Source organism: Antedon bifida, chromosome 4, assembly GCF_963402885.1.
Source record: "Antedon bifida chromosome 4, ecAntBifi1.1, whole genome shotgun sequence".
Lineage (NCBI taxonomy): Eukaryota > Metazoa > Echinodermata > Crinoidea > Comatulida > Antedonidae > Antedon > Antedon bifida.
The window spans coordinates 31,341,216-31,368,299 of NC_136229.1; the positions used below are offsets into that span (position 1 = coordinate 31,341,216).

At 31.7% G+C, this 27,084-nt stretch overlaps 2 protein-coding genes across 2 annotated transcripts in view; both read left to right on the forward strand.

Annotated features, from left to right (window-relative positions):
* The window catches only part of LOC144841402 (adenylate cyclase type 5-like), a 37,499-nt gene extending 35,297 nt beyond the window's left edge, over positions 1–2,202 (forward strand). The window contains exons 17-19 of the mRNA XM_078697727.1: positions 227–490; positions 1,110–1,314; positions 1,580–2,202. Of these exons, the coding sequence (XP_078553853.1) occupies positions 227–490; positions 1,110–1,314; positions 1,580–1,860 (750 nt within the window). The 3' untranslated portion in view covers positions 1,861–2,202. The remainder of the gene's footprint in view (positions 1–226; positions 491–1,109; positions 1,315–1,579) is intronic.
* A 4,986-nt stretch (positions 2,203–7,188) lies between these two features.
* Positions 7,189–25,954, forward strand: LOC144841520 (coiled-coil domain-containing protein 93-like). The gene is made up of 16 exons (XM_078697880.1): positions 7,189–7,289; positions 8,010–8,123; positions 8,550–8,644; positions 8,842–8,953; positions 9,603–9,701; positions 10,307–10,461; positions 11,000–11,186; positions 11,900–11,986; positions 12,770–12,886; positions 14,833–14,969; positions 16,133–16,214; positions 16,544–16,690; positions 21,361–21,469; positions 23,913–24,033; positions 24,465–24,663; positions 25,081–25,954. The coding sequence occupies exons 1-16, from the start codon at positions 7,206–7,208 to the stop codon at positions 25,126–25,128; spliced, it is 1,893 nt and encodes a 630-aa protein (XP_078554006.1). The 5' UTR covers positions 7,189–7,205; the 3' UTR covers positions 25,129–25,954.
* The last annotated feature ends 1,130 nt before the right edge of the window (positions 25,955–27,084 follow it).

Here is a 27,084-nt window from a genome sequence, read left to right on the forward strand (position 1 = left end):
ATTGCAGTTCTCCCACAGGTTCCAAGAACTAGGACTCTTATTATTTTTCTATAAAGGACTATATTTCATGTGAAATATTTAAATTAAAATGTCAAGTATACACAATTATTTTTCTTTATCCACCCTTTAGGCATAAGAACAAAAATAGTAATTTTTAATAGTAAAAACAATTGTTCTGTGAATATTTTTTTTTTAAATAACAAAACAATTATTTTTCTTTCAACAGGCAACAGAAGAGAAAGAAGAAACAGAAAAATTACAAGCATATAATAAAAGACTTTTACATAATATTCTACCTTCATTCGTCGCTGAACATTTCTTGAAAAATGACGCCAATGACATGGACCTGTATTATCGTGATTGTGAACATGTGAGCGTAATGTTTGCGACTATCGTTAACTTCTCCGATTTCTATGTTGAACTTGAAGCTAACAATGAGGGCGTTGAGTGCTTGCGATTACTTAATGAAATTATAGCTGACTTTGATGAGGTACTGTACTTGAAATGCCAACAGCAATGGTCATTATGGGCCCTGAATTTAAATTTAGTTAGTAGTACTAAAGTGTATTAGTTTAAGCTTTCTGAATTTTCTTTAATTCAGAAAAAATATGTTGTTCTCTTTTCTCATTTCCTTTCCTCCTGTTTCATAATTATGACCAAAGTAAAAAATCTAAAATCAAAATAAACATCAAAATACTAGAGGATTTCAGAAATGCTCCTAAAATTTTAAATATAGAAAAATACAGAATATAAGAATTGTTTCCACCACCACCTTATCTTTGAGCATTGCCTCTCCACTATGTGAAAGCAAAACATTAAAAGTTTAAAACTTTTCTGTTTGTTAAATTGCATCATGGTGATTATGCATTTATTTTTTTTAAATTTCATACGCATCCAACAGCGAGTAACTTGCCAATTACAGGATTAATAAACTATTTTATTGTTTTATTGTATTGTGCTTATAAACTAAGTCTCATTTGAGGCTTAAGGAGTAGAGTTACAACTGTGGCACTAGGTCAGGATTGAACCCCGGACCTTTGCATTCAGGATTAAATGAGAACCTTCAAATCCCTTTTAAGTATAAACCTGTTTCAACTTTAAATTTACAGATTAGTGGAGAACCAGAATTTTGGAGGGTAGAGAAAATTAAAACCATAGGTAGTACATATATGGCAGCATCAGGTCTTACAAAGGAGACAGTTGACATGAAGGGTTATGCACATGTTGTTGACATGGCTGATTTTGCATTTCGGGTCATGAATCAACTGAAGTTTGTTAATGAGCATTCGTTCAATAATTTCAAAATGAGAATAGGTAAGAACGAAACTTATATCTAGTGTTGGTTGAGGGATAGAAAAGACTGATCTAGTGTTGGCTGAGTAGTGGTAAGGTCAGTGCTGTAGCCGGCATGGGGCAGACGAGGCGCTTGTCTCATCTGAAATTTTGCCATTACTGTACTTTCTTACTTTGCTATCAAATCTCAGATAAAGCGTGATACTAGGTCACTTATTATTAATTGCGGTTTTCTTAAATGTTTCAGCCATTTTATTTATTTATTTATTACTTTCATATTTGCTAGGTTTGAATGTAGGCCCATGTGTTGCTGGGGTTATTGGAGCTCGCAAGCCACAGTATGACATTTGGGGGAACACTGTAAACGTGGCAAGTCGTATGGACAGTACCAACGAAACAAAAAAGATTCAAGTTACCCAAGACATGAACGACATTCTCCAAGCCAAAGGTTACAAGCTTGTGTGCAGGGGAAAGGTAAAGGTCAAAGGTAAAGGTGAAATGACTACGTACTACTTGGAAGAACCACCACTGGAAAAGATGGAGTTATTGACAAAGTATAATCCTTAATGGCATCCTCTTCTGCAGACCACGTCACCTAACCCAGTTAAAAAGGACATGACCACGTCACCTAACCCAGTAAAAAAATACATGACCACGTCACTCGATCAGTCAATCAATCTTGTAATCAAGTCAGTCAGTCTAGCAATCAATCAGTCAACCTCTGAAATCAATCTGTCAAACGATCAGTCAGTCATTCTAATAATCAAGTCAATCAGTCAGTCAGTCTACCAATCAAGTCAGTCGATCAGTCCGTCATTCTAGCAATCAAGTCAGTCGATCAGTCAGTCTAGCAATCAAGTCAGTCAGTCAGTCTAGCAATCAAGTCAGTCAGTCAAGCAATCAAGTCAGTCGATCAGTCAGTCTAGCAATCAAGTCAGTCAATCTGTCAGTCAGTCTAGCAATCAAGTCAGTCAGTCAAGCAATCAAGTCAGTCAGTCAGTCTAGCAATCAAGTCAGTCAGTCAGTCTAACAATCAAGTCAGTTGATCAGTCAGTCAGTCAAGCAATCAAGTCAGTCAATCAATCAGTCAGTCAGTCTAGCAATCAAGTCAGTCAATCAGTCGGTCAGTCTAGCAATCAAGTCAGTCGATCAGTCAGTCTAGCAATCAAGTCAGTCAATCAGTCAGTCAGTCAAGCAATCAATTCAGTCGATCAGTCAGTCAGTCTAGCAATCAATCAGTCAACTCCTGAAATCAATCTATCAACTGATCAGTCAGTCAGTCTAGCAATCAAGTCGGTCATTATATCTGTGAAACTATCTATCAATCAAGCTTATTTTGCTTCATGATATTTTAAATGCAATAAAAACCCACCTGTGTTCTATAGCTATTTGTGTAATCAGTATTATATTTATATAATAACTTTATTTTAAACAAATTGTACAGTAAATCAAATAATGATTGGATCAATTTTATTAATAACTCATTTTGAATAACCAATCAATTATTCATTTAATAAAAGAAAAATTGTAAATGAATAAAAAAAATATTTTTCATTAAAAGAAACTTAAATGTCAATAACAATTATCAAAAAGAAATTGATTATCATTTAATTAATAATTTTATAGAAATGATTGATTTCTTAATTATAATAAATTGATCATTCAATTCAATGGTTCTCAATATAATCGATTTATTTCTTTATTTAATAATCAATTGATCATTCTATGGGTTCTCAATAGAATCAATTGATTTCTCAATCTGCAAATTAATTTTTAAAAATATGTTTATGAAAATAGTTTCATCTAGTCAAAAGAATGCATGCATGTATTTACAGTATAGAAATATGTGTACTAGTAGTAATAATAGTAAAAAATACCCAATGCTTTTTGCCTTGGAAACATGAATTATAATTTATTTGTAGAAAAAATAACCTGATAATTAACTTGATAAATAAGGGCATTAAAATGATATACGCATAATAATATCAATAGAATTGCTATATTTTTAATATATTTTGTATAGAATAACTTATTACATTATAACCTTGAATGTATAGATCTTAATTTCTTGTAGTGTTAATTATTGTAATTAAAAAGTGATATATCAAGGAATTGGGAGATAAAGTGCCAAAAATAAGATTCTGATCTGATCTGATCTGATGTAGATCAGGCCAAACTCACCATGCTATTAATATCACAGTTAAACTGGGCCGCCATACAACGTGGTTTTGCAAAGAGATAATTGATACTGATGATACTATATGTACTATAATGCTCTTTGTGAACTAAAGGTTTTTAATCTAGGCCAACCGATAGATTTTTCATTTTTTTACTGCTTGTAAAATCTGTTTTTATAATTTTTTTTGTCCTGAAGAGCGAAATTAAAGGGCTCGACAGTATTTGGCAACTGTATTCTTACTCATGGAGGAAATATATAGATCTATATATTTCCTCCATGGCTTACTACACTAGTATTGATAGTAAGATCGTAAGGTGTTGAAACTGTAAGTTTCAATGTACTTACTAATAATAATGAGGCTTGATTTAGGTGAGGATAGTAGGCAATTATTCTTTAATGCACAACTCTAACCATTCGGTGCAAATAGTCCCCACTTAAAAAAAAAAGGAAGCAAAACATACTGTACATCTCTCGCCCTGATCTCTGCTTGCCTTTCTCCTCCCTCTCGCATTGCTTTTGCTCTGAACCTACATTCATTAACTTTTAATTAAGCCTATTACGTCATTAGTTTGAGTGGTATAGAACTTCATCTTCCAGCACGACTCTCATCCGTCTCTTTCTATCAGTGTCATTAAAGATGAAGTATTTAGAAAAGAGTGATAGTGTATTATCTCAGATTTGTAAATATAAAAAAACTGTATATTAGTATTAATAAATAAACATGGGTATTGGTTATGTTTTGTATATAAGTTTACCGTGTAAATATTTGAAGGCGTAAATGTACAATGTTGGGCTATTTCTGTTGCCAAAAATATACTGCATGTTTGTCTCGGGCGTTTGTGGATATTATTCCGTAGGCCTATATTCCATAATTATGTATGCTGACCGCCAGCGATTTATCTTTTCGTACATAAGTTGGGGACCCCTCATGAAACTTCACAAAATAAACATGAATATTCATTAGTCATACACATAAGGTGCGACATAAGAATTCAGCTAAATACGAATTCGCTAATGCTTTCCGTCGAGTGGATTACACTTTTCATGTCGATGTATGAGGTTCGAATCCCAAGAGCAACTTCTTTTTACTTGTTAATGAGACAGGGGTTATTTAGAGGGTTAGGTTTAGTTATATTTAGCAATAGTTCAGCTATCTTTCACATAAGAGGTTCCCAATTATGTACGAGAAAAAAATCGCTGACCGTCAATACAGAATATTATCAACGAGGACCCAAAACATGAAATCGAATTTCTTCGAAGATTTGCGACTTGAAAATAAGTGAAACTAATATTAAAACATTCATAAAGATTTGGCATCAGATGAAATGGCGCATTTTAGGTAATAAGGTCGAATTTACGCCTCTACTCCTTTTAAATGATTGTTTTCAACTTTAAAATAGGCCTAAAGTTAGGCCTGAGTTAAAACAAATATTCGGTTCCTTCATATTAATAAAATAATGCCATTTCTTAGCAAGATTCTTAACTTAATATCATTTCCAACCACTTCTTTCCTGAAATCCTAATTAATGCCTGCTCATTATTTTTAAATTTAGAACCATAGATTTGTGTTTATTAAAGTAAATTTACTAAAAAGGACCAAATGCTAATTGTTATTTTAATTAAATGTGTATAGACTATTAGTTATACAAACCTTAGATCTTTGTTTATATTCCAATATTTATACCATTATGTCCTCTTTATTATTAGGCCCTATTATTATTTTTTTAAATCGTATTAGGCCTAAAGAAAATTTTAGTAGCAATACATATGCGTACAAGTTTTTGTAAAGACAATATTTAAGTGGCGGGTGATAAAAACTTAATTGGTTTAAACATGGAGAAATAATTATTCTCACTTGTATGAACCATACATTGTATCATTTTGTAGGTTAGAGAGAATAAAAAAAATAATTGCATTCATTAAGTATTTGTTTGTTTTATTGTGTGCTAACCAGTCAAAATAATTTTTAATTTATGCTATATGTATCATTGATTGAGGATCACAATGACTTGTAAAGCCTCATGGATATGTGACCGAGTCCAGTAGAGAACTAAATAGGCCTATTCGAACCTTCGAAATGTAGGCTACCTCCCTTGTTTCGGAGCTGGTCTATGACTATTCAGATAGCAAATGCCTTATTGATTCTAGTTATTACACTGCCATGTTTTGAAGGTACAGTATAACCAAAAATGTTTTTAAAAAATCGCGAACGACACTTTGTGAAGTATAAACAGATGTAATAAAGTTATTAACGATTTTTAAATTGTGTCATGACTAAAATTAAAAAATAATAAAACCAATGAAACGTTGCTAGTTGAATTATGGGTTCATGATTTTCATTTGAATATGTAGGCCTAGTAGGTCATAATAAAATTAAATGTTTCAAAAGAAACTGGTCAGACAAAATAGGTTTGATAGTCTGGGTATTATACGAGTAAATGCGAAACAATTGTGGACAAAACTGTGTAACCTGGAATATTAATTATTATAGTGGAGAAAAAGAAACGTTTCACAAATTGTATATGCAAGTAGGTTCCAAAGTAGGCCTACATTTATCCAAGGGTAGAAAAATAATCCATTCTATGGGGAAAGAAAAAAGATACAAGGAACATCACTACACTTTAATAAGTCAAATCAAAATGGAGGAACATATGTCTTTTGTCAATGATTACAGTAGGGCCTATATCTATTGGATCCATCCTATCTATTTTTTAATTATTTATACAAATGCCGGTACATTTGTAAATTTATCTTAACGTCTTGTTGTCTATGTTTTACAAAAGTCGACCGTATATATATATAAATCCAAAGGCAAATTACTGAAAAAAATGACAATGCTGTGGGTATCAGTGGCTGGATCTCAATGGAGATACAAATAAAAAAGCGAAAAGCTAAATCAAAACGATAAAGTAAACAGCCAGAAAAGTTAGCAGAGCTTTCGGGCAACACTAGCCCTTCATCAGTGCAAGTGAGGGAATTTGAATAAAGTCATAGCATATGAGTTGGCAAGTGCTGCCTGGGTGGACAGGAATAAAAGAAATATTTTTTAATTTAATTTATTTCGGAACTTCACTTTAACAGTGGCACACTTCACATTTTGAAGGTGCGTCCAACAAAAAATATATAAGAAGAAAGCACAAAATAGACAGAAAAACATAGGTAATCTTACTTAAACTACATACGGTAACATGTAATAAAACCCATTCATTCCCCTCCCTCCCCTTCTCCAAAAATAACAAGTACAACATATAATTAAATACAGTACAGATTACTCTTAATCTACAAAACCAAACCAAACAAAATATAACAATAGAAACAGCGTGTTGAATAGTGGGTGGAGACTGAATAAGAGTAGAAAACAAAGAAGGTAGCTTGGTAGAGATATAAACAATTTTGGACTGGAACTAAAAAAAAGCTAAAATGGTGGTTAATATTGAAACTTATATAGGCTATATAAATCCAAAGGCAAATTACTGAAAAAATGACAATGCTGTGGGTATCAGTGGCTGGATCTCAATGGAGATACAAATAAAAAAGCGAAAAGCTAAATCAAAACGATAAAGTAAACAGCCAGAAAAGTTAGCAGAGCTTTCGGGCAACACTAGCCCTTCATGTGGGCCCTTCGTCGTCAATATTAGTGGGGTGACGCGTTTATCCACTGCGTTGATGTTTTGTGTCAGTACGACGCCAGATCGCAGACTTGCTCTGACCCCTGATTATCATCCACAACAACATGTCTTCCTCAGGAAGTATTTTCCATCGGAAAGCGAGTGCCAAATTTGGTGTAGTATACGATGCAGAGGGGAAAGAAGTGGAGGTAAGACCTCAGTTTGATACATTGATGTTTTATTTATATTATAACATATTTTATTTTAAAAAACATGCACAATTATTGTCAAATTCACATGTGCTAAGTAGACGGGCTCGGCCGCGAAGTCTGACCTTTTGAGGCTAGCTTCGAAAGGGGGCGTGATCGATGTCTCGTGACCTGTCCAGGCCTACTAAGCCAGCCTAGGCCTACACAGTCTTCGGTGATTTTGAATGATTAAAAATAACAAAAGGACAAAAAACATAATGTGTAATTGCAAAGTTAAAAACACAAAGTATGAAATATTTAAAAAATAATATATTTATTAGCAGCTAGGGATCAAGTGATTTTTGTATGTTTGATTCCCTGGCTGGCAGATGATTCTTCTTTTTAATTTTACTCACCATATTGACACTGTCTTATAGTGTTACCATAATCTTTACACTGCATAACATAACTACTGGATGACTGACCACAAAATCATTTTCCTTTATTGCAATTTGTATACAAATTAAAGTTTAATATTTTATCATACATTTAAAGTCCGTAAAAAAGGTTATGTAACCTTTTTTTTGCTGTACAGCAAAAGAAAATAAACGAATACCAGAAATCCTAATTTATTCGTGAATTTTAGTAGGTGAATCCATTATATGGCTGTCCTTTATTTTCTTTCTGTTTTCTCCTATCCTATATAAAATTATAAATAAATCACCTTTTTTTTTATTTCAGGTAGAAACGAGAGAAGATGAAGAACAGAATGTAAAGTTGCAAGAAACAGTTGGCTTGTTGCTAGCGGCAGGATATTTCAGGGCCAGGATAAAAGGCCTATCACCATTTGACAAAGTAAGCCTGCAGTCAGACAGAATGCTAAAAAAATCGACTGAAGAATTATCATCATTTCCAATCATACACGTATATTAAATTAGATGCCGCTTGAGGGTCAATTATGAAGCTTTTATGCATGTAGTATAATAAATAAATCTTAATAGTTATATTAGTTACATACAAATCTATAGGCAAATTACTGAAAAAATAGCAATGCTGTGGGTATCAGTGGCTGGATCTCAATGGAGATACAAAAAAAAACAAGCGAAAAGCTAAATCAAAATGATAAAGTAAAACAGCCAGAAAAGTTAGCAGAGCTTTCGGGCAACACTGGCCCGTTATCAGTGCAAGTGTAATTCATTATTGGTAGTACAGCCCAATTAGTTAATACAATTATATCTTTATCCAGATTATTATTTCAGCCTTGCATATTTTACTTTGCAGATTGTAGGAGGAATGACCTGGTGTATAACAACTTGTAATTTTGACATTGATGTTGACTTGCTATTTCAAGAGAATTCAACCATTGGACAAAAAATGTACGCTGAAAATTACAATATAATTACCATATAATCTTGTAATTATCATCTAGAGTGTGTACTTGCTTATACCATCTAGTATTTAATTAAGAGTACACACATGGCTCATGAAAATTAAAGTAATTATTTGGCATGAGATGAACTATAAAAGTTCATAAACAATATAAATATTATTTATTTAATTTTATTTCTTTTAGTGCACTAACTGAAAAGATAGTGGCTGTACTTCCAAGAATGAAGTGTCCGCATCGCTTGGAGCCTCATCAAATCCAAGGCTTGGATTTTATCCATATTTTCCCTGTTGTGCAAGTAAGTCTTAGCTGTAAGATGGCATTATTGCATTATTTGTGGACTATTGCCTGAATTTGAATATATTATGTTTAATAGTATACAAATAATGAATGTTTATGAATGTAATGGTACAAATAATGCCATGAAGTGAATGATGAAAGGATATATATCAATGAGGCAATGCCAAGTTGATATTTAACCTTTCATCATTCACCAAATGCCATTATTTGTACCATTACACGAATATAAAACATTCATTATTTGTTTTATATAACATCTAAATAGATTCCTGTCATTTGAATCAAATAAAAGGTAGCCCTAGCCAAGAGGCCTACATTTCATTCACATTATTGATTAAAACAGTAAAATTTGGTTTTTAATATTTATTAAACGATATATTTATATGGATTTTATAAATACACCTACCTACCTAGTGTTAATTATGTCAACAAATGACCAAACAATCCTAGGCCTAGCAAAAATGTTTAAAAAGTACTATTAAACGATCGTTTAATAGTGCGTACTATTGCACGCCATGTGATCCACAATTGTCCAATCAAATGACAGGAATTTATTTAGGTTATTAGGTGTTATATAATAATATAGTGTTTAATCATTGAGTATTTTTCTATTCTTTAACCATTCTTTTTTTTCTTATATTTTATAGTGGCTAGTGAAACGTGCTATTGAAACAAAAGAAGAAATGGGTGATCAAATCCGAGCGTTTTCAGTCTCTCAATTTAACAAGAGCCACCAGACACCAGAGGTAATTAATGATATTGATATTTTACAGACAATCACATTTGAGGATTGTTTGCAGTGGACCATGTGGTTATTATAACTGACAATTTCCATGACATGAAAATTATGTAAACTTTGACATTATTGACATTTGGAGGTTGTTTTTAATCATTTTGTCCATCTACTTTTCTCTAACCACTCTTCTCTACTTTCCCTTTTCTCTCCTTTCCCTTTTCTTGCCATCTTGGTTTCTCTCCTCTTTTTCTCTTCTTCCCCGCTTTTCCTATTTCCCTTTTCTCTCTTTTCCCTTTTCTCTCCTTTTCCCTTTTCTCTCTGTTCCCTTTTCTCTCCTTTTCTCTTCTTCCCCTTTTCTGTTCTTACCTTTTCTCCTTTCCCCCTTTCTCCCTTTTCTCTCCATTTCCTTTTCTCTCCTTTTCCTATTCTCTTCTTTTCTCATTCTCTCCTTTTCCTTTACTCTACATTCCCTTTTCTCTTCTTTCCCTTGTCTTCTTTCTTCTTCCCCATTTTTCTCCTTCCTCTTTTCTCTCCTTTCCCTCTTGTCTACTTTTCTTGACATTCCCTCAACCTGTGTACAGATTGATTGCAGAGATTCCATGTTTTTACTTTTAGGATTCTGAATTTGCTAAACGAAAAGAAACTGCAATTGAGACTGTATTGGCCATGACTGATGTTTACAAACCACAACGACGTTACCGTCGGTCTGACATCAAGAGATTGACGGATGAAGAGCTAAGAGTCCAATCAACATTGTTAGAATATGGAAGGTATTCTTATAACTACCCCATCATAATTATCATATTACGTTTAAATTACACAGAATTTTCTATCTTGATGTCAATCACATGTCTGCCATTCACTGTAGTATTTAAAATATGAATAAAACACATATAGACACATATATCCAATACAGCCTTTATTCATTTCCCCTCAACACATCATCATCCTCTCAAAACAAACTGTAGGCCTACTGTGCATAACGGTAAAAAAACTAGAGTGCGCTATTACAACAGTCCCTTTTAAATGAATTGTTTCTTTACTAGTCAATTGTCGCATATTTAGTCACTACATTTTTTAACTATAAAATCACTAATAATATTCTACAGCAATATTTATACAGTAATGCTCAGTCACTTTATCTAGTATTACTCTAGAAAACGATAGTAGTTCAATAACCAAAATCTTCAGACATTGAAATTACAAGATGCACTGCAAACTGTACTGGAAATATTGTTGTTATAAAAATTAGCTTTAGACTGAAAGAGATAATATATAAGATATAATAATCTTTCATCGTATTCAAAGGCGCTATGGTGTAGGACGTAGTGTGAAAACAGAGAACGAGAAAGAAAAAGAAATAAAACAGAAAGCAAAGGCTGCAGGATTAACGAAGCAACGCTCTGATACGATGGATAGCGAAGAGGAAAGAGCTGCCGATGAAAAACGTATCAAAGCACTCATGAGTGAGATGTCATCAATGGACGGTGATGAGGTACTCTACTCTAATTTATTTCATTTTTGGTCTAATAATACTGTATATACCATTATATTTGCGGTTGTTTTCGTGATTTGGAACCTTGCCGCGACAATTTTGACAATTACGTAGAAAACTGATTAAAAGGAGAAAATCCTGAAAAATGATTGCATGCGCTTAAACATCATCTCCAGTCAGAAATACCGCCATGATTGTCATGTCAGTTTCGAAGGTTTGTGTTAGAAAAAAAAAATTTATGGGTATAGAAACATTAATTTACTAGTATTAGAAAACCTACTGCTGTAAATGTGGGTGACAAAAAGCCTACATAGACCTTGCTCTCCTAGGCTTAAGCCTACCTGTACAGTAGGTAGGTATTGTAGACGTTTAAACTACTGTATACAGCTTCTCGTCTAGGCCTAGACTTGCTATGAAAACGGCATCCTATTTGACCTTTGTAATACAAAACTAAAATGGTGTCCGCAAAAATGTAAACGCGAAAAAGTCAAGTAAGTAGTAAGTCGCGAAAAATTCTGTATGCGGAAATAATGACATACAGTAGTGATTGTTTGTCTCTCGTACAATCAACCCTAAAAGTCCAAAATGTCAATTTAAGACAAATAGTACATGTGATATTTACTCTTTGTAAAATCTACAGTGTCTAGTCTAATCTACAGTACCAACTAAACAACTTTAAACTACATGAATTAAACTGTGTTTATACCTTTCAGGGGCGCTTAACAGCAGCAATGGTTGGATCCATTGTAGGTCTTCAATCAGAGCAGATACAGAAGATTGTCAGCGAGTATGCAGATAAGGTTTGTACCAATTGCAATCAAAAGAAGAATAATCAAGAAAGAAATGCCATTCCACTTATGTGTGGTGTTCATGTATTGGGTATATTTGAAGAGGCTTGGACACTTTCAATTGTATTATGTTATCTAAGCATGTCTATATTTTAACACACCTGAGTGTTTCCACTATTTAGTTCTACTACGAAAAAGTGGTATATATATTGTCTCATGCAATATGTTTGTGATCTGAAGAATAATGCAAATCTTAGTGTTCCCATTTAAAAAAATTTTTGATGATATTGTTCACAATACTGGTGTATTGAAATCAGTAATAATTTTGTTATTTATTTAATTTTTAAAAAGGGACTACGAAGGATGTGTCTAACATTTTTACTTTTTTTACAAAAACCATTGCCTTGTTCAATATAAATTGAACAGTCAAAGTTTAGCACTTCAGCAAAATTTGCAGTTCGATTTCTTTCCAGTTTTTGTAAAGCGAAATATTGAGCGTTTCTGCAAACATTGGATTTGTGTGAACAATTTTTATAAGTGGAAAACATGAGTATAAGCCTGTTGCATTTGCTTCTTCTATTTAAATCAGCCTTTTTGGTATTCACCTTTCTGTTGTGTCTGCCTCTTGCTTAATTATAGTATACATAATACATAATTGTTACAATTACGTATATTTATTTTCCCCAAATGTTCTGCAGCATGTATATACTTATGCTTATCAAATCATTTTCCAGACACACATACAAGTGAATAGTACGGAGCTATGGCTCTACTTGAGTATTTTTTGTTTTGCAGCAATCTGAACTTGTGACCGAAGAACGTCCTCAAAAGATGAGCGGTACACAACAGCACAAACGCATGATGGCATCGCTTGAGAAGCAGATCGCTAATCAGGAAAAGAAGTTGGAGGAGGTATGTTGTAAAACATAAATTGATGATTTGCACACTAGATCATTAAGTGGGTTTTAGACAACTCATATGGTTGGTTTTATTTCATCTGATTTTGTGAAAAAATCAACAAGATTTTTCTGAAACTATGATATATAAAAAAATTATTTAGAAAAGTGGTAAGCAGCGAAATTAACATTTTTAACAAATTTTGGTCGCCTCTCATTTTCATTTTTATCTTTGGAAACGCGCTCCTGCGAAGTGTCTTCCTTTGTATTGTCTTTGAAATGTCTCTAGGAATTGGAAACCTGACATGTTAGTAGTTCAGCTACCGATAGTGTGAGAGATAAAATGATGTTGCTTGAAGATTGCATGCAAGAACTTGCCATTGTTAACTTACGGATATTTGAAGATGTGCGACCCCTTTCAACAACATGTCAACATGCTTTGCGCATGCTCTAGCGAGAGCGCGGCGACTTACTATTTGTTGGTGGAAGACCAGAGATAATAACAATAATCTCCTGATATTTAATGTCATTTCCCGCTCCAAATACAATATTTTTTATATTTTATGCCTTTGGTACACCATGGAAATATCCTTCGTTACTATAATAGATGCCAATATCTTTCAATTTTTTAACAGCGCCCTGATTAGTTTGAACTAATTGTCAAATATTATAGGGCCCTCTAATAGTTTGGACATGCTTTCAAAAGTCCTCCCGATATTTCATTTTTCCCAGTTGGGAGGTCTGTGTAAGTCACCATAATATTTTTTTTTCATTGTTCCATGTGTCAATTTATTTATGTTTTGAACCAAATAAATCCAAATAACATAAATGGATGTCAAGGCGAACGATTTATCAAGCAAGTTCAAAGTACAAATTTATATTTTAGTATTATTACACATTTTGTAAGCCACCTTCCCTTGGAGAACGCACTATGACCTCTGCAAGTAATCCCAAGGTACACTGAGTGCGATACAGTTGTTTGGCTTACTACAAGCATTATAGTTTTATTTAATTCATTGTATACCTCACAGAAAAGTCAAAAAATCATTTCATATATATATATATATATTTGATTTTATTTTCTACTTTAATTAAGATAACATTTAATTTCTTGACAATTTATCATATCCAATGGCAATAAAGTTCTGACCCTTTATCATTTAAAACCCTAGTGCCTGAAAAGCAAAAAACAAAAACAAACAAACAAAAAATCCCCAAAAAAGAGTTAGATTAGCTTCATAGTGTATAAAAATTGTTATTTGAATTTAAATCATAAATAAATTCAGTTAAGCTTATACATGAAAAATAGCTTCAAGCTTAAGTTGTCATGATGATGCACTAGGGTAAACATGCGTCATTATGGTATGCATGCTATACATGTTTGTTGCAAAATGAATACAAAAACAGGAACATTTGTTATTAACATTTTCTAAGAAGCTGTTCATTTCCATCATGTGGTAGAGTAAATGACGCTGAACACTTTTAGCTACAGTAGTTCAGTAGAAGTTATCAATAAATTTTAACATTCACACTAATTTAATATGGCTAATCATTTAAGACTTTACTAAATTAACTTAATAGAAAACGTGACTGGTCACATTGACTCTAAACCATATGTATGAAAAGTATTGGTGATCTAGTCTTATAAGTAAGTTTTAGTAGATCATTTTTCATTCATTCAACGTTTACAAAGTTTAAGTGCACTATCTCATCACTGAATGATTGGAACATCATCTGACACCGGGCAATTTATATCAAAATAAGTTTCCGTTTTTTCATTGACCTTTACTGAGTTTTAGTACAAGTGCACATTTTCAGTTTAATTAATAGCGACAATGAACCATAAACCAAATACAGAATTATCTTGTCACATGACCTTCAAGACGTGAGTCATATATTAAACATGACATTGTCCAATGCAAAGCTATTTCTAATCACATATTTTCTACATGCTTTTGACAGGTGGTTGCGAAGCATGCAGAACTACAGCAATCGTTTGAAACAACACAGATACGTTTGAAGGAAGTACAAGAGTTCACAGACAAGATCAATGAGGAAATGCAAAAACTTGAAACTGTGGAAACTGATGAAAATAAAAAGTAAGAATAATAATAGAGAAAAAAATGTTTTGAAAATAAACAAAAACAATACTACTGTTTAAACCTAACCCAATTAAAGTCTTCTCTAAATAAATACAGTACCTCGCTAAAGAACCTCCAATTAAAACTTCTTTAATTAAAAGTGCTTTCCAATAAAAGAACCTCCAATATAGGAACCCTTCACTATAAGACCCATTCCAATTGCAGACCTTTCATAAACGACCTGTCTAATAAAAGACCTCTCCAAACATTACTGTCCAATAAAAGACCTCTCCAATAAATAACCTTTCCAATAAAAGAACTGTCCAAAATAAAAAGACCTCTCCAAACATAACTGTCCTATAAAAGACCTCTCAAAATATAACTGTCCAATAAAAGACCTCTCCAATAAAAGACCTGTCCAATTAAAGACCTGTCCAATTAAAGTCCTCTCCAAACATAACTGTCCAATAAAAGACCTCTCCAATAAAAGACCTCTCCAGTAAAAGACCTCTCCAATTAAAGATCTCTCCAATTAAAGACCTCTCCAGTAAAAGACCTCTCCAATAAAAGAACTGTAAAATTAAAGACTTCTCCAATAAAAGACCTCTCCAATAAAAGACCTCTCCAATAAAAGACCTCTCCAATAAAAGACCTCTCCAATAAAAGACCTCTCCAATAAAAGAACTGTAAAATTAAAGACCTCTCCAATAAAAGACCTCTCCAATAAAAGAACTGTAAAATTAAAGACCTCTCCAATAAAAGACCTCTCCAATAAAAGACCTCTCCAATAAAAGAACTTTAAAATTAAAGACCTCTCCAATAAAAGACTGTCCAATTAAAGATCATTCCGATTAAACTCTTTCCAATTTAAGACCCTTTCACAAAAGCCTGTCCAATAAAAGATCCGGCCAATTACAGCCATTACAATTAAATAAAGACTCCATCCTAAATTGTAGAAGGAATTTTGTACAAATATTATTTTAACTTTACAAAATATTGTTGATGAGCCAAGTTTCATAATTATGAAATTATGTTTTCAAAATATAAACTAGTTTCTGGTAAAATGAGTCCCGTCTTTTGCTGGCCAAGATTTGAACAAATTAGAATATTCTTAGAGGCTAAATTTTGAAAATGTTTTCATACAGATAAATCATTAATGACATTAATCAATTTTCTTTCAGTGTTCTTAACAAATTACGTTCGTTAGTCGCCATGAACGAGAGTCTTAAACAACAAGAACAGCAATTTAGAGCACATTGTAAGGTAATTAGTAGAATTGCTCTAGAACCCTAGTTTGAAATTGGCTGCAAGCTATGTTTGGCCTGTAAAATAATACAAATACAGTTTCAATAAATATTGAGTATTTTTGTAGAACTAGATGTTGGACAATCCTTTCTTGCCTGCATACACGCTTTGTATCTTTCCCCTAAGCAGTGGTTTACATTTTTTCAATGGGTTGATTAACTTACATTTATAGTTTTATACAGGTAGTGTTCTATAGCAAAATATTTTGGCTACAAGCTAAACTGGACTGTCATAGTAACACTCTGCTATTACATAGATAAAAACTTAAATTGAGTTTTACTTTTCAGGAAGAAATGGTAAGACTGAAAGAAAATATAGAACAACTGAAAGGAGGAGAAAATGAGGCTGACTCAGAAGAAGGAGAAAGGAATAGGTTGATTGAAAAACAATTCCAAGCTGATAGAGAGAAACTACACAAAATACGACTTCTTTTGGTAAGTATGAGTTTACTGTACTCGTTTTTTCACTGATTTAGAATTCTTTGCTTTTGTTTGACCTAAATAGAGTAGGTTTATAGTAGTTTATATTGGTATTAAATGTAACTTGTGTATTAATAATGTGTATGAATTGAGCATAGTCAAATTTTAAACTTAAAGGAAAGTTTCATTTTTACAATAAAAATGTCATTGTTGCAATAAAAGTTTCATTGTTACAATAAAAGTTTCATTGATGCAATAAAAGTTTCATTGTTACAATAGGTGTTTCATTGTTACAATCGGGGATTCATTGTTGTAAAAGGGGTTTCATTGTTACAATAGAAGTTTCATTGTTACAATAGAGGTTGCATTGTTACAATTGAAGTTTCATTGTTACAATAGAGGTTGCATTGTTGCAATAGAAGTGTCATTGTTGCAATAGAAGTTTCATTGTTGCAATAGAAGTTTCATTGTTGCAATAGAAGTTTCATTGTTGCAATAGAAGTTTCATTGTTGCAATAGAAGTTGCATTGTTGTAATAGAAGTTTCATTGTTGCAATAGAAGTTTCAATGTTGCAATAGAAGTTTCAATGTTGCAATAGAAGTTACATTTTTACAATAGAAGTTGCATTGTTGCAATAGAAGTTTCATTGTTACAATAGACTTTGCATTGTTGCAATAGAAGTTTCATTGTTACAATAGACTTTGCATTGTTACAGAACGGTTTTTGATGGATATAACATTAGAGTAGTGTGGTACGCTAAAATGGTACACTACACCATTTGCTAATAACACTGTTCAACGATAAGATGCATCATGTGCTAAAACTTTACTGACACAAATATGAATCAATGTCGTATGCTGTTATTCCAGCAGTGTGAACATAGCCTTTGGGGATCTGTCGTCCTTGTGGGATTTTTATTTATTATAGTACTTCCCATTGTAAAAAATATACTGTGCACACTTCCGGTTATGTTTAAAGATGACCGTAGTTTAACAAATTCCTTTATGATTTAATGAGTGACCTTCGATAAGTGCTGTAGTGTAAAAGAATTTATTTCCCTTCTTCTCAACACCAATAAAAAGCCCCAGTTGATTGAATAATCAACTGATAGACTGTAGATCAGTTAGATTTTCAATTCAAAGTATTATTAAAAGGTTAGAATATGTACGATTTTTTTCTTCTATCTACCCTGACTATGCTGCTCTTCGATTTATATTTGCATAGGTGATATTTGTATGGAATCAGCTTTTCGAAATTCATGTTCAAAATCCAAGACCTAAGTTATATGAAGCCACGGCTTCTTAAGGTTATACTTGATAAACAAGATACTAAGTTCAAATTTCTGTCTTGCCAAAAAGATTAGAGTAGACGTCAAATGTTTGTCGATTAAGTGTTCTACTTCAAAATGGTAACCTGTGGTGAACGCAGTGTCGCAAGGAACTGTGCTTGTTTGGATTTTATTCCTTGTGTATAATCTTTTTGCAATTCCAATTAGCATAGAGAAATTTTACAGGATGATTTAAAGATGTATTGTCCCCCTGAAAAAATAATTCTTAAACTAATTTTTGTTGAATATTCCATTTTAATGTAACATAATAGTTATCCACTTTGACCAATAATTTGATTAAATTTTACAAGTGAAAACATTTTTTTTTTTTCGTTTTATTTGCTATGGAAGTGATTAACTTTTATTATTAAAACTACAAAATAACATATTCAAAGTCTGATTTAATTAATCTTCATTTTTCATGTTTTTGGGGGACAATACATCTTTAAGTAAATTGGAACAATTGAGCAGCAAGTTTAATATAATCTAAATGCAAAGTTATGTACATTGACAAGAATAATCAGAATTTCTCCTACTCCATGGAAACTACAACTAATAACTCAACCAGGAGCCATACAAAATGGGTAATAGTACATTACTGTAACAAAATGTACTTTTGTTTTTAACGAACCATGGAAATTTAATCCATTGCGGGAAATAAAATGTTTGCAAGATAATCATGTATAGTTTATTGGCTGAATGATTGAATTTTCTCATTCAAAACAATAAATGAACCTTATCAAACATTTGCCACACCTTTTCCTTAATATTAAATGAAAGCTTTCAACTTCTATTATAGTCCGAGACATACCCAAGCCAGAACTTAAGCCTGTTTTCTATTAGCTAATATATCCGCGTGAAACAAACTTTCTTGAGTTCTCATTGGTTGCGCGCATTTTTAACTTCACAAAGATTAGATGAAATATTAATACGCATTACTCGACATTTTCAATTCACACAAATAAATTTGCCTAGTGGAAAAACCGGCTTTATACGACTAGGGTTTTTCATAAATTTTTGTCTTCCATTAATAATAATCTTTATTGGAAAAACAACACCTTTATTATCGGTGGCACACGTGTCAAACGGTGCATCTAAGAAAAACAAAACTTTAAAAACGACGAAATTTACAAAAATCAAAAGTAATAAAAATAAATCAAAATAAATCAAGGAACTAATTATGTACAGATTAAAATCAAAAGGAACACAACAACACAACAATTACTTATGGCATTGAGTCATCAATCAATAAAGATTACTGTTTTTTGGTGTTTTTTTAATTGTTTTTTTGCTATAGCAAGGTCTTCTTTGGGAATGACAGTGTCCGCCTCCAATATGTCTCCAATACATCCATGTTTAGTGTTAGAAGTCCTGGTTTTGGACATAGTAGTCCTGAGACATCTGAAGTTTCCTTTTCTTTGCCAACTTCTACACTGTTTTGGTATCCTTATTAAATCAACCATGCAATTTACTTTAACTATTGCCCAATGGCACAGAATTGATTGATGAGTCAAAATAATTAATAAAGATAACTTCCTAGCTTTTCAATGCTTCCAGCCAAAAAGCGAATTACTTACAATGTAGGTATTTGATTTAATTCTAGAGAAAATGTGACAGTACTCTAATAGAAATTGTAGATGGAATCAACTTAAAACAAAAAGCAAATTTAATTTGAGAATAATTCATGTTCTGCTATCATAAATGAATTCAATTTTAAATATTAAGCTCTGTCTACACTGTCAAACTTTATGTAAAAAAAAAATGTGATGTGCCTATATACATATGGACATGATGATGTCATATCACTAACATATTTGGACATATCACTACCATATTTAAGCACATCTACACTTTTTTTGTCAAACTAGTTTGATAGTGTAGACAGAGCTTTATAGAAAATTAATTTTTAGCTATAAAAATTCTACTACATTCAGAATACCTACTTTTCGGTTTAGATTCTACTGTAATCTACATACAAATTCAAGATTGAAATTTTCTCTATTATAATTTGTATCAAAAAACTTAAAAGGAAAACCTTAAAGGCAATGAAATAAAAAAAAAAAAAGAATTTAATTAGCATAGGTAATTTGTTTTGTTTTATATTCACAAACAGCAGTGTACAGAAGATGTATTAAGCTGCAAGCAAAATGTATACCACCAGTTATTTTTTTAATGTGGTCTTTTTTTTTTTTTCAATTACAAACTTTAGTTCCAGTAACTTCTTTACATTCTCTAAAAGCTGAATTAAGCTTGCATTTTCTACTGAATAACATTATTTACACAAACTGAAAATTGAAAACTCAGAATAGAATTTGATTACAGTATAATGATAGCTATTCAACTGCTCTATATAAATATTGTAATAAGTCTGTACATAACGTATTTTAAAAAATCAAAGCCAACAGTTATATGTTAATTAGAACAATTGCCAAAATAGTATTTAATAGTTTTAAGAGTCCAAATATTGGAAATCATTTCTCAATACATTTCTCCATTTCAAAAGTTATATTGCCATATGATTGTTTGTTGCCTACGTCCCTTGTTGTTTTATCATGCTAAATACTTCCTCATTTACATACAACCTGTCCTATTGGTATATAAGTACTCTAGGCGTTGTTTTCTGTTCTGAGGATGAGAATAGTTTCTCGAAACATGTCAAGACATTTTAAAGGCAGTTTGCCTATTCATTAAATTCCTCACACTATAGTTATTTTAACTCGTAAGTTCGGTGGAATCATTCATGATTTATGTAAAAGATACTACAGTATTTTATCCCTTGTAACCCTGTAAGTTTTCTATTTTAGTCTTTATATATTGATCTTTAGATTTTGATTACTGTTATACTTTCTGTATAGTGTGTGTAATTAAGCATCAAGGAAAACAAATTTCATGTTCGCCTTGTGGTCATGACAATCAAGATTTATCTTATATTATCTTCTGAGAGGGTCAATTTAATTTAATTTATTTAATTTCTTTATAAATTATATTTATTTTAATTTAATTTTTATTGTTACATCTTTATGTCTTGTCATGATGTATTTCTGTGAGAGTCCCTAATGATCAGCTTCGGCTGGATGGACCACCCTTGTAAAATATTGTTGAAATAAATAAATAAAATAATTGATTGATTTAATATTATTTTTAACCTTATACCTTAAATAAACATTTTTGTATTGTATTGTTTTAGTATTTTTCTTTCTATGGATACCATTATTTGAAATAAAGAATTAATAAATTACACACTATACTGTTTAATGTAAAGGATATAATCAAAATGTAAATTAGATTTTATGTTCTTTCCTTTTAATATTTCTGAGGTATCATCATGCAATTTGTATTTGTCTTTTCTTTGGACAGGCTCGTAAAAACCGAGAAATTGCTAATCTACAACGAAAGATAGATGAAGTACCCTCTAGAGCAGAACTAACCCAATATCAACGCAGGTTCATTGAACTTTATAAGCAAAGTAAGTATTCAGTACTGACAAATTAAGTTGAGTTCAAACTAAATTCAATTAAGTTCACTAAGTACTAAATGTATTCACTGTCTGCCTATAATTTTCTTAATAAATTTGAATGGCTGCTTTAATATAGTTGTGAAAAATGTTGTCATAACTATTAATGTTATTGTTGGAGGTTCTTTTATGAGGAAATAGCAATCAGCTATTCTTAGAATGTGTTAATGCCAAAGAGATAACATGTAGCCTTCGGCTAGAGTGGAATGTGGGCGACAGTGGAAATGAGACATTAGGAAGATGAAATGTACAATTTAGCCGCCGATTCATGTTTATTAGTAACATTGTATTGGCATTAATGTAATACAGTTATTTTTACAGAAAAGCATGTTTTTTTAGGAAATACAGTACAGAATATTGCAGATTAATATATTTTGAGAAAGATAATAATGAATGAATTACATTTTGTGCATATAAAATAGATATATATAGAGTACATGGTAATGCCACTCAGACTTACTAGGCCTAAGTGCTCTGGTTTGTGACAGGGGGTTAGCAATATTTGTTAATTTGAAATTGATTCCATTTGAGTTAACCATCTAATAGCCGAAGGCTAGAGTGGAATGTGGGCCACAGTGGAAATGAGACATTAGGAAGATGAAATGTACAATTTAGCCGCCGATTCATGTTTATTAGTAACATTGTATTGGCATTAATGTAATACAGTTATTTTTACAGAAAAGCATGTTTTTTTAGGAAATACAGTACAGAATATTGCAGATTAATATATTTTGAGAAAGATAATAATGAATGAATTACATTTTGTGCATATTAAATAGATTTATATAGAGAACATGATAATGCCACTCAGACTTACTAGGCCTAAGTGCTCTGATTTGTGACAGGGGGTTAGCAATATTTGTTAATTTGCAATTGATTCCATTTGAGTTAACCATCTAATAGCCGAAGGCTAGAGTGGAATGTGGGCGACAGTGGAAATGAGACATTAGGAAGATGAAATGTACAATTTAGCCGCCGATTCATGTTTATTAGTAACATTGTATTGGCATTAATGTAATACATTTATTTTTACAGAAAAGCATGTTTTTTTAGGAAATACAGTACAGAATATTGCAGATTAATATAGTTTGAGAAAGATAATAATGAATGAATTACATTTTGTGCATATAAAATAGATATATATAGAGAACATGATAATGCCACTCAGACTTACTAGGCCTAAGTGCTCTGGTTTGTGACAGGGGGTTAGCAATATTTGTTAATTTGAAATTGATTCCATTTGAGTTAACCATCTAATAGCCGAAGGCTAGAGTGGAATGTGGGCGACAGTGGAAATGAGACATTAGGAAGATGAAATGTACAATTTAGCTGCCGATTCATGTTTATTAGTAACATTGTATTGGCATTAATGTAATACATTTATTTTTACAGAAAAGCATGTTTTTTTAGGAAATACAGTACAGAATATTGCAGATTAATATAGTTTGAGAAAGATAATAATGAATGAATTACATTTTGTGCATATAAAATAGATATATATATAGAACATGATAATGCCACTCAGACTTACTAGGCCTAAGTGCTCTGGTTTGTGACAGGGGGTTAGCAATATATGTTAATTTGAATTTGATTCCATTTGAGTTAACCATCTAATAGCCTTCAGAAAAATATAGTTGATTAATGATTAAAGCAATGGAGTGCAATGTATGAAATTTACATTTTCATTTCTAATGGTAACAGTATAATAACTTAGAAAACCAACAAAAATAATGTGATTTCCGACAATTTGCAATTCTGATATTTAATTCAGTGTTAGCACAGACAATTATGTAAAGTTATTAAATGCATTATACAGTCGCCATTGGAAATGGAAATATGGCAATTTGAATTCTGTAACTATACTTTATTGCATTACTTGCAAAACTGTGCTAATTGTATTCACACCCTCTACGCTTTGGTCGTTACAAGCGCTAACCCTAAACTTTCAACCCAACTTTGTTGTCTAGTTAGTGTAGCACTTGTAAAAGTTAGCTTTAAACGTCCAAGTTTGCGTTCATGAGTGTGATGAAAAAACCCTCTAAAAAAGTGGTTCTGTAGGATTTTCTATATGTAATACAAGCTAATCAATACATTTAACACTCAAACAAATATTTTTTTTTTAAACAAAAAGAACAGTGTAATTGAAGTGATGATGCTATTTGTAGTACGTACATTTCCATACTGTACAGCACCACTTCATTAAAAGCAAAACTTATGCTTATTCTGGTTCTTAGCTGTCAAAAAATCAAATTGTGTTATTATTATCTTCTCAGGTTTTAAATGTTTATTAATTTGCCTGTATTTTAATGATACCTTGTTTTTACGCTTTAATTGTCGCCTTGTGTTTTTTTTAAAGTATATGTAGTGTAAACTTTAAAACTTTTCTATTTTTTAGTTGCATCAACTCACAAGGAAACAAAACAGTTTTATACGCTATATAATACATTAGATGACACAAAGCTTTATCTACAAAAGGAAGTTGAGCTGTTGAACTCCATACATGATAATTTTAAAGTGTAAGAACTCGTCTTCAATTTGTTTTCAATATTTGATATCGGCTGAATCATTCCTAGCTCAGTCTTCTCAGATAAGGACTATTAATCGTATGTTCAGTGTACACGTGTGCACTTAGAACCCAATTCATGATTCTAGACACGTAGTGAGTTACCCTGGTAAACTGGTTGTCATCAGTACACCGCCTAACCCCTACTCTTTTCACATAGTTTACCAAGTTCTTTTTATGCTTTTTAAATATATGTGTCTGCATTTTGTATTGCCTTTTTGCCAAAGAAAGTTACCTATTCTGTATTTTTAATTATCCAGAATGGGTTTTCTTTTGGTAATTCTTTTTACTTTTAAGTTGTTTTGAATTTGTTTCTAGTCAACTATTTGACACACTCTAAACTAACAGGGTGGATTATTAATTTAATTGTTCAATGTTCAACAGTGCTATGTCATCAAATGCTGGGAAGGATCAATTTCTAAAACAATTTGAAGGAATAGTGGAGGGAATAAAGACAAATAAGAACAAAGTGGAGAAGAGAAGACAAGATGAAAAAGGCCGCCGAGATAAACTCAACAAGAGCTATTTGGATCTGATAGAAAAACAACGACTTTACTTTAAAACCATTAAAGATTTTAAGGAGGTATGTATTAAAGACGCTTATACTTGGCATACGTGTGTCTGGATAAAGACATACTGGTTTGTGATTAGCATATTCTAAAGTATACTAAAATACAATCAATAGTGTTTAGTTTTATTTTGCTAGCTTTGTACATTGGTGAAATAATCTATATCAAAGTGAGATGTACAGTAGTACAAATACATACACATACATCATATACATATTATCATAGATGAAACATTTTCCAATAATATGCTTCCTCCCCACACTTTATATCTCTCCATGGTAACCATATCCATGGTTTATGAAAAATATTGGATTCAAGGGTCCATACTTCCTTTCCAAAATCGCTCCCCAACTCCCCACCCTTTCCATCTTCCTCACCCTCCCTAAATCTGAATCTTAACATGCCATTAATTAACTTATTTTATATTCCAGGAGTGTCGAAAAAATGAAATTCTTTTGTCAAGACTTGAAGGTAAATAGAAAAGGATTGTGTTGATTGGCTTTCAAACGATCAATAATTTGCTCATTTGTCTTAATGCTCGTTTGTATGCACTATTTTTGGAGTTATCAGAAATGTATCAAATTCACAATATCCTGATGAAAGAAATAAATGGAAGTGTACATTGTTAATTAATTGAAAATGAACAAATAATCTAGTTGCTTTATTAAATATGGATAATAATAATAATAATAATATTTGATAAAACAAACCACAAATAACTGCTAAAATTGTAATCTGGAATTTTTAATTACCCAATAAATAAATAATAAATCTCATTTGACTTCAAACCAGCATCATAATGTTTAATACCCAATTGGCTTAGTAGTTTTCTTTGAAATTTGTCTGCTTCAGACACATTAGAACAGTTGACTCAACACAAAATAAACATGTATCTAAAATTATGAATCTGAAATTGTGATTCTATGGATTTCTGATGTGGCCATCATTTATGGCTGTGATATACGGTATATTATTGATGAACAATATAGATATACATTTGATAATATAAAATAATATATATAATAATTTCAACATTTAAAAAAATATGTTCTACTATAAAAGGAAGTTGACAGAACATTAATTGCAATGATGCATGTAAAAATATTAAGTAATAAATATTCCAGTGAAAATAGATATTCCAATTATATGCAGATATACCATATATGCTTGTTATAATATATAGTATGATATGTCGAATAAATTAAACATCAGTAACAAGATGTGTAGCTGATATTTCAATGAACTAGATATACAGTGGAACACCTGTTGTTATTGGGACACTTTCGTAACTCAACAGTGTCCCTTTAATAGGGTTGTTCTTGGTCATACTGTATGTTACAATTTGTTTGTTTCACAGGAAAGGTTCCCCTGAATAGGGGGTGTCACAAAGGAGAGGGTCTACTGAAAATTAAAGTTTCTCTAAATAGTATAAATAAACAATAGTTTAATTTATTTTAACAAATAATTTTAACAATAAAACAGCAATCAATAGAAATATTGTAGGTGATAAGGCGAAAGTAAACAAGATTATTCTAACTGTGTCAGTTCACGTTTGAGTACCAGGGTTGTGGTCACTAATTAGAGGTAGCCATTTTCAGATGAGTACTTTGGTACTTAGAGCTTGATGAAAAGGCAGACTTTCTAATTTTTTTCGTGGCGCAGAAAGCTTTCCAACAACAAATGGCAGTCGTGTATGTCAAAGTTCATTAAATAAGATTTAAACTTTGCCTTTTGATGATTGAATACGGTTTCATATAGATCAAGAAGGAACAATATCGGAAATATACCAAGTTGTTTGTCTCATAAACACGGTATAGATAGACTTCGTTGAAAATGCTATACTATACTTAATATAAACAAATGTCAAGTTAATTATTTGCACTTCTCATAAAAATGGTTAAGTATTAATACTGATGAATGAAACAATATGTTACTATGCTCAATATTCACAAATTAGTTTACTCAATCAAAGCATATTAATTTTATTGTGATGGAAGAGCTGCTTAATTGTAATTTTACGATTTCAGGAAAAAAAAAAATGTCATCAACAAAAACATTTCCGATGTATCGTACGTGCTCTCACTGTAAGATAATTATTCTCGGTTGTTTTTGACAAACTGCTTAAATTAATTCAGGTGTTCACAAACTTTCACAACACTGAGACTACACATCAGACACATTTACACAATAATTTAGTTAGAATGCACTTTATTAGTATACCATGAAAATCAACAAATGAGATATTTTAAACATAGACACAGGAACAAATACAAACTTAATTTATAATATAAGACCTCCATTACCTTTTATTTTTAAAGTTTTTCTATATACAATGAAGATTAATTTAAATTAATTATCTCTGCTAATTTTATAATATATATTCATTGAGTCCAGAGGCCATCGGCGTCCAGCTATCTACTCGTACATAAAACATC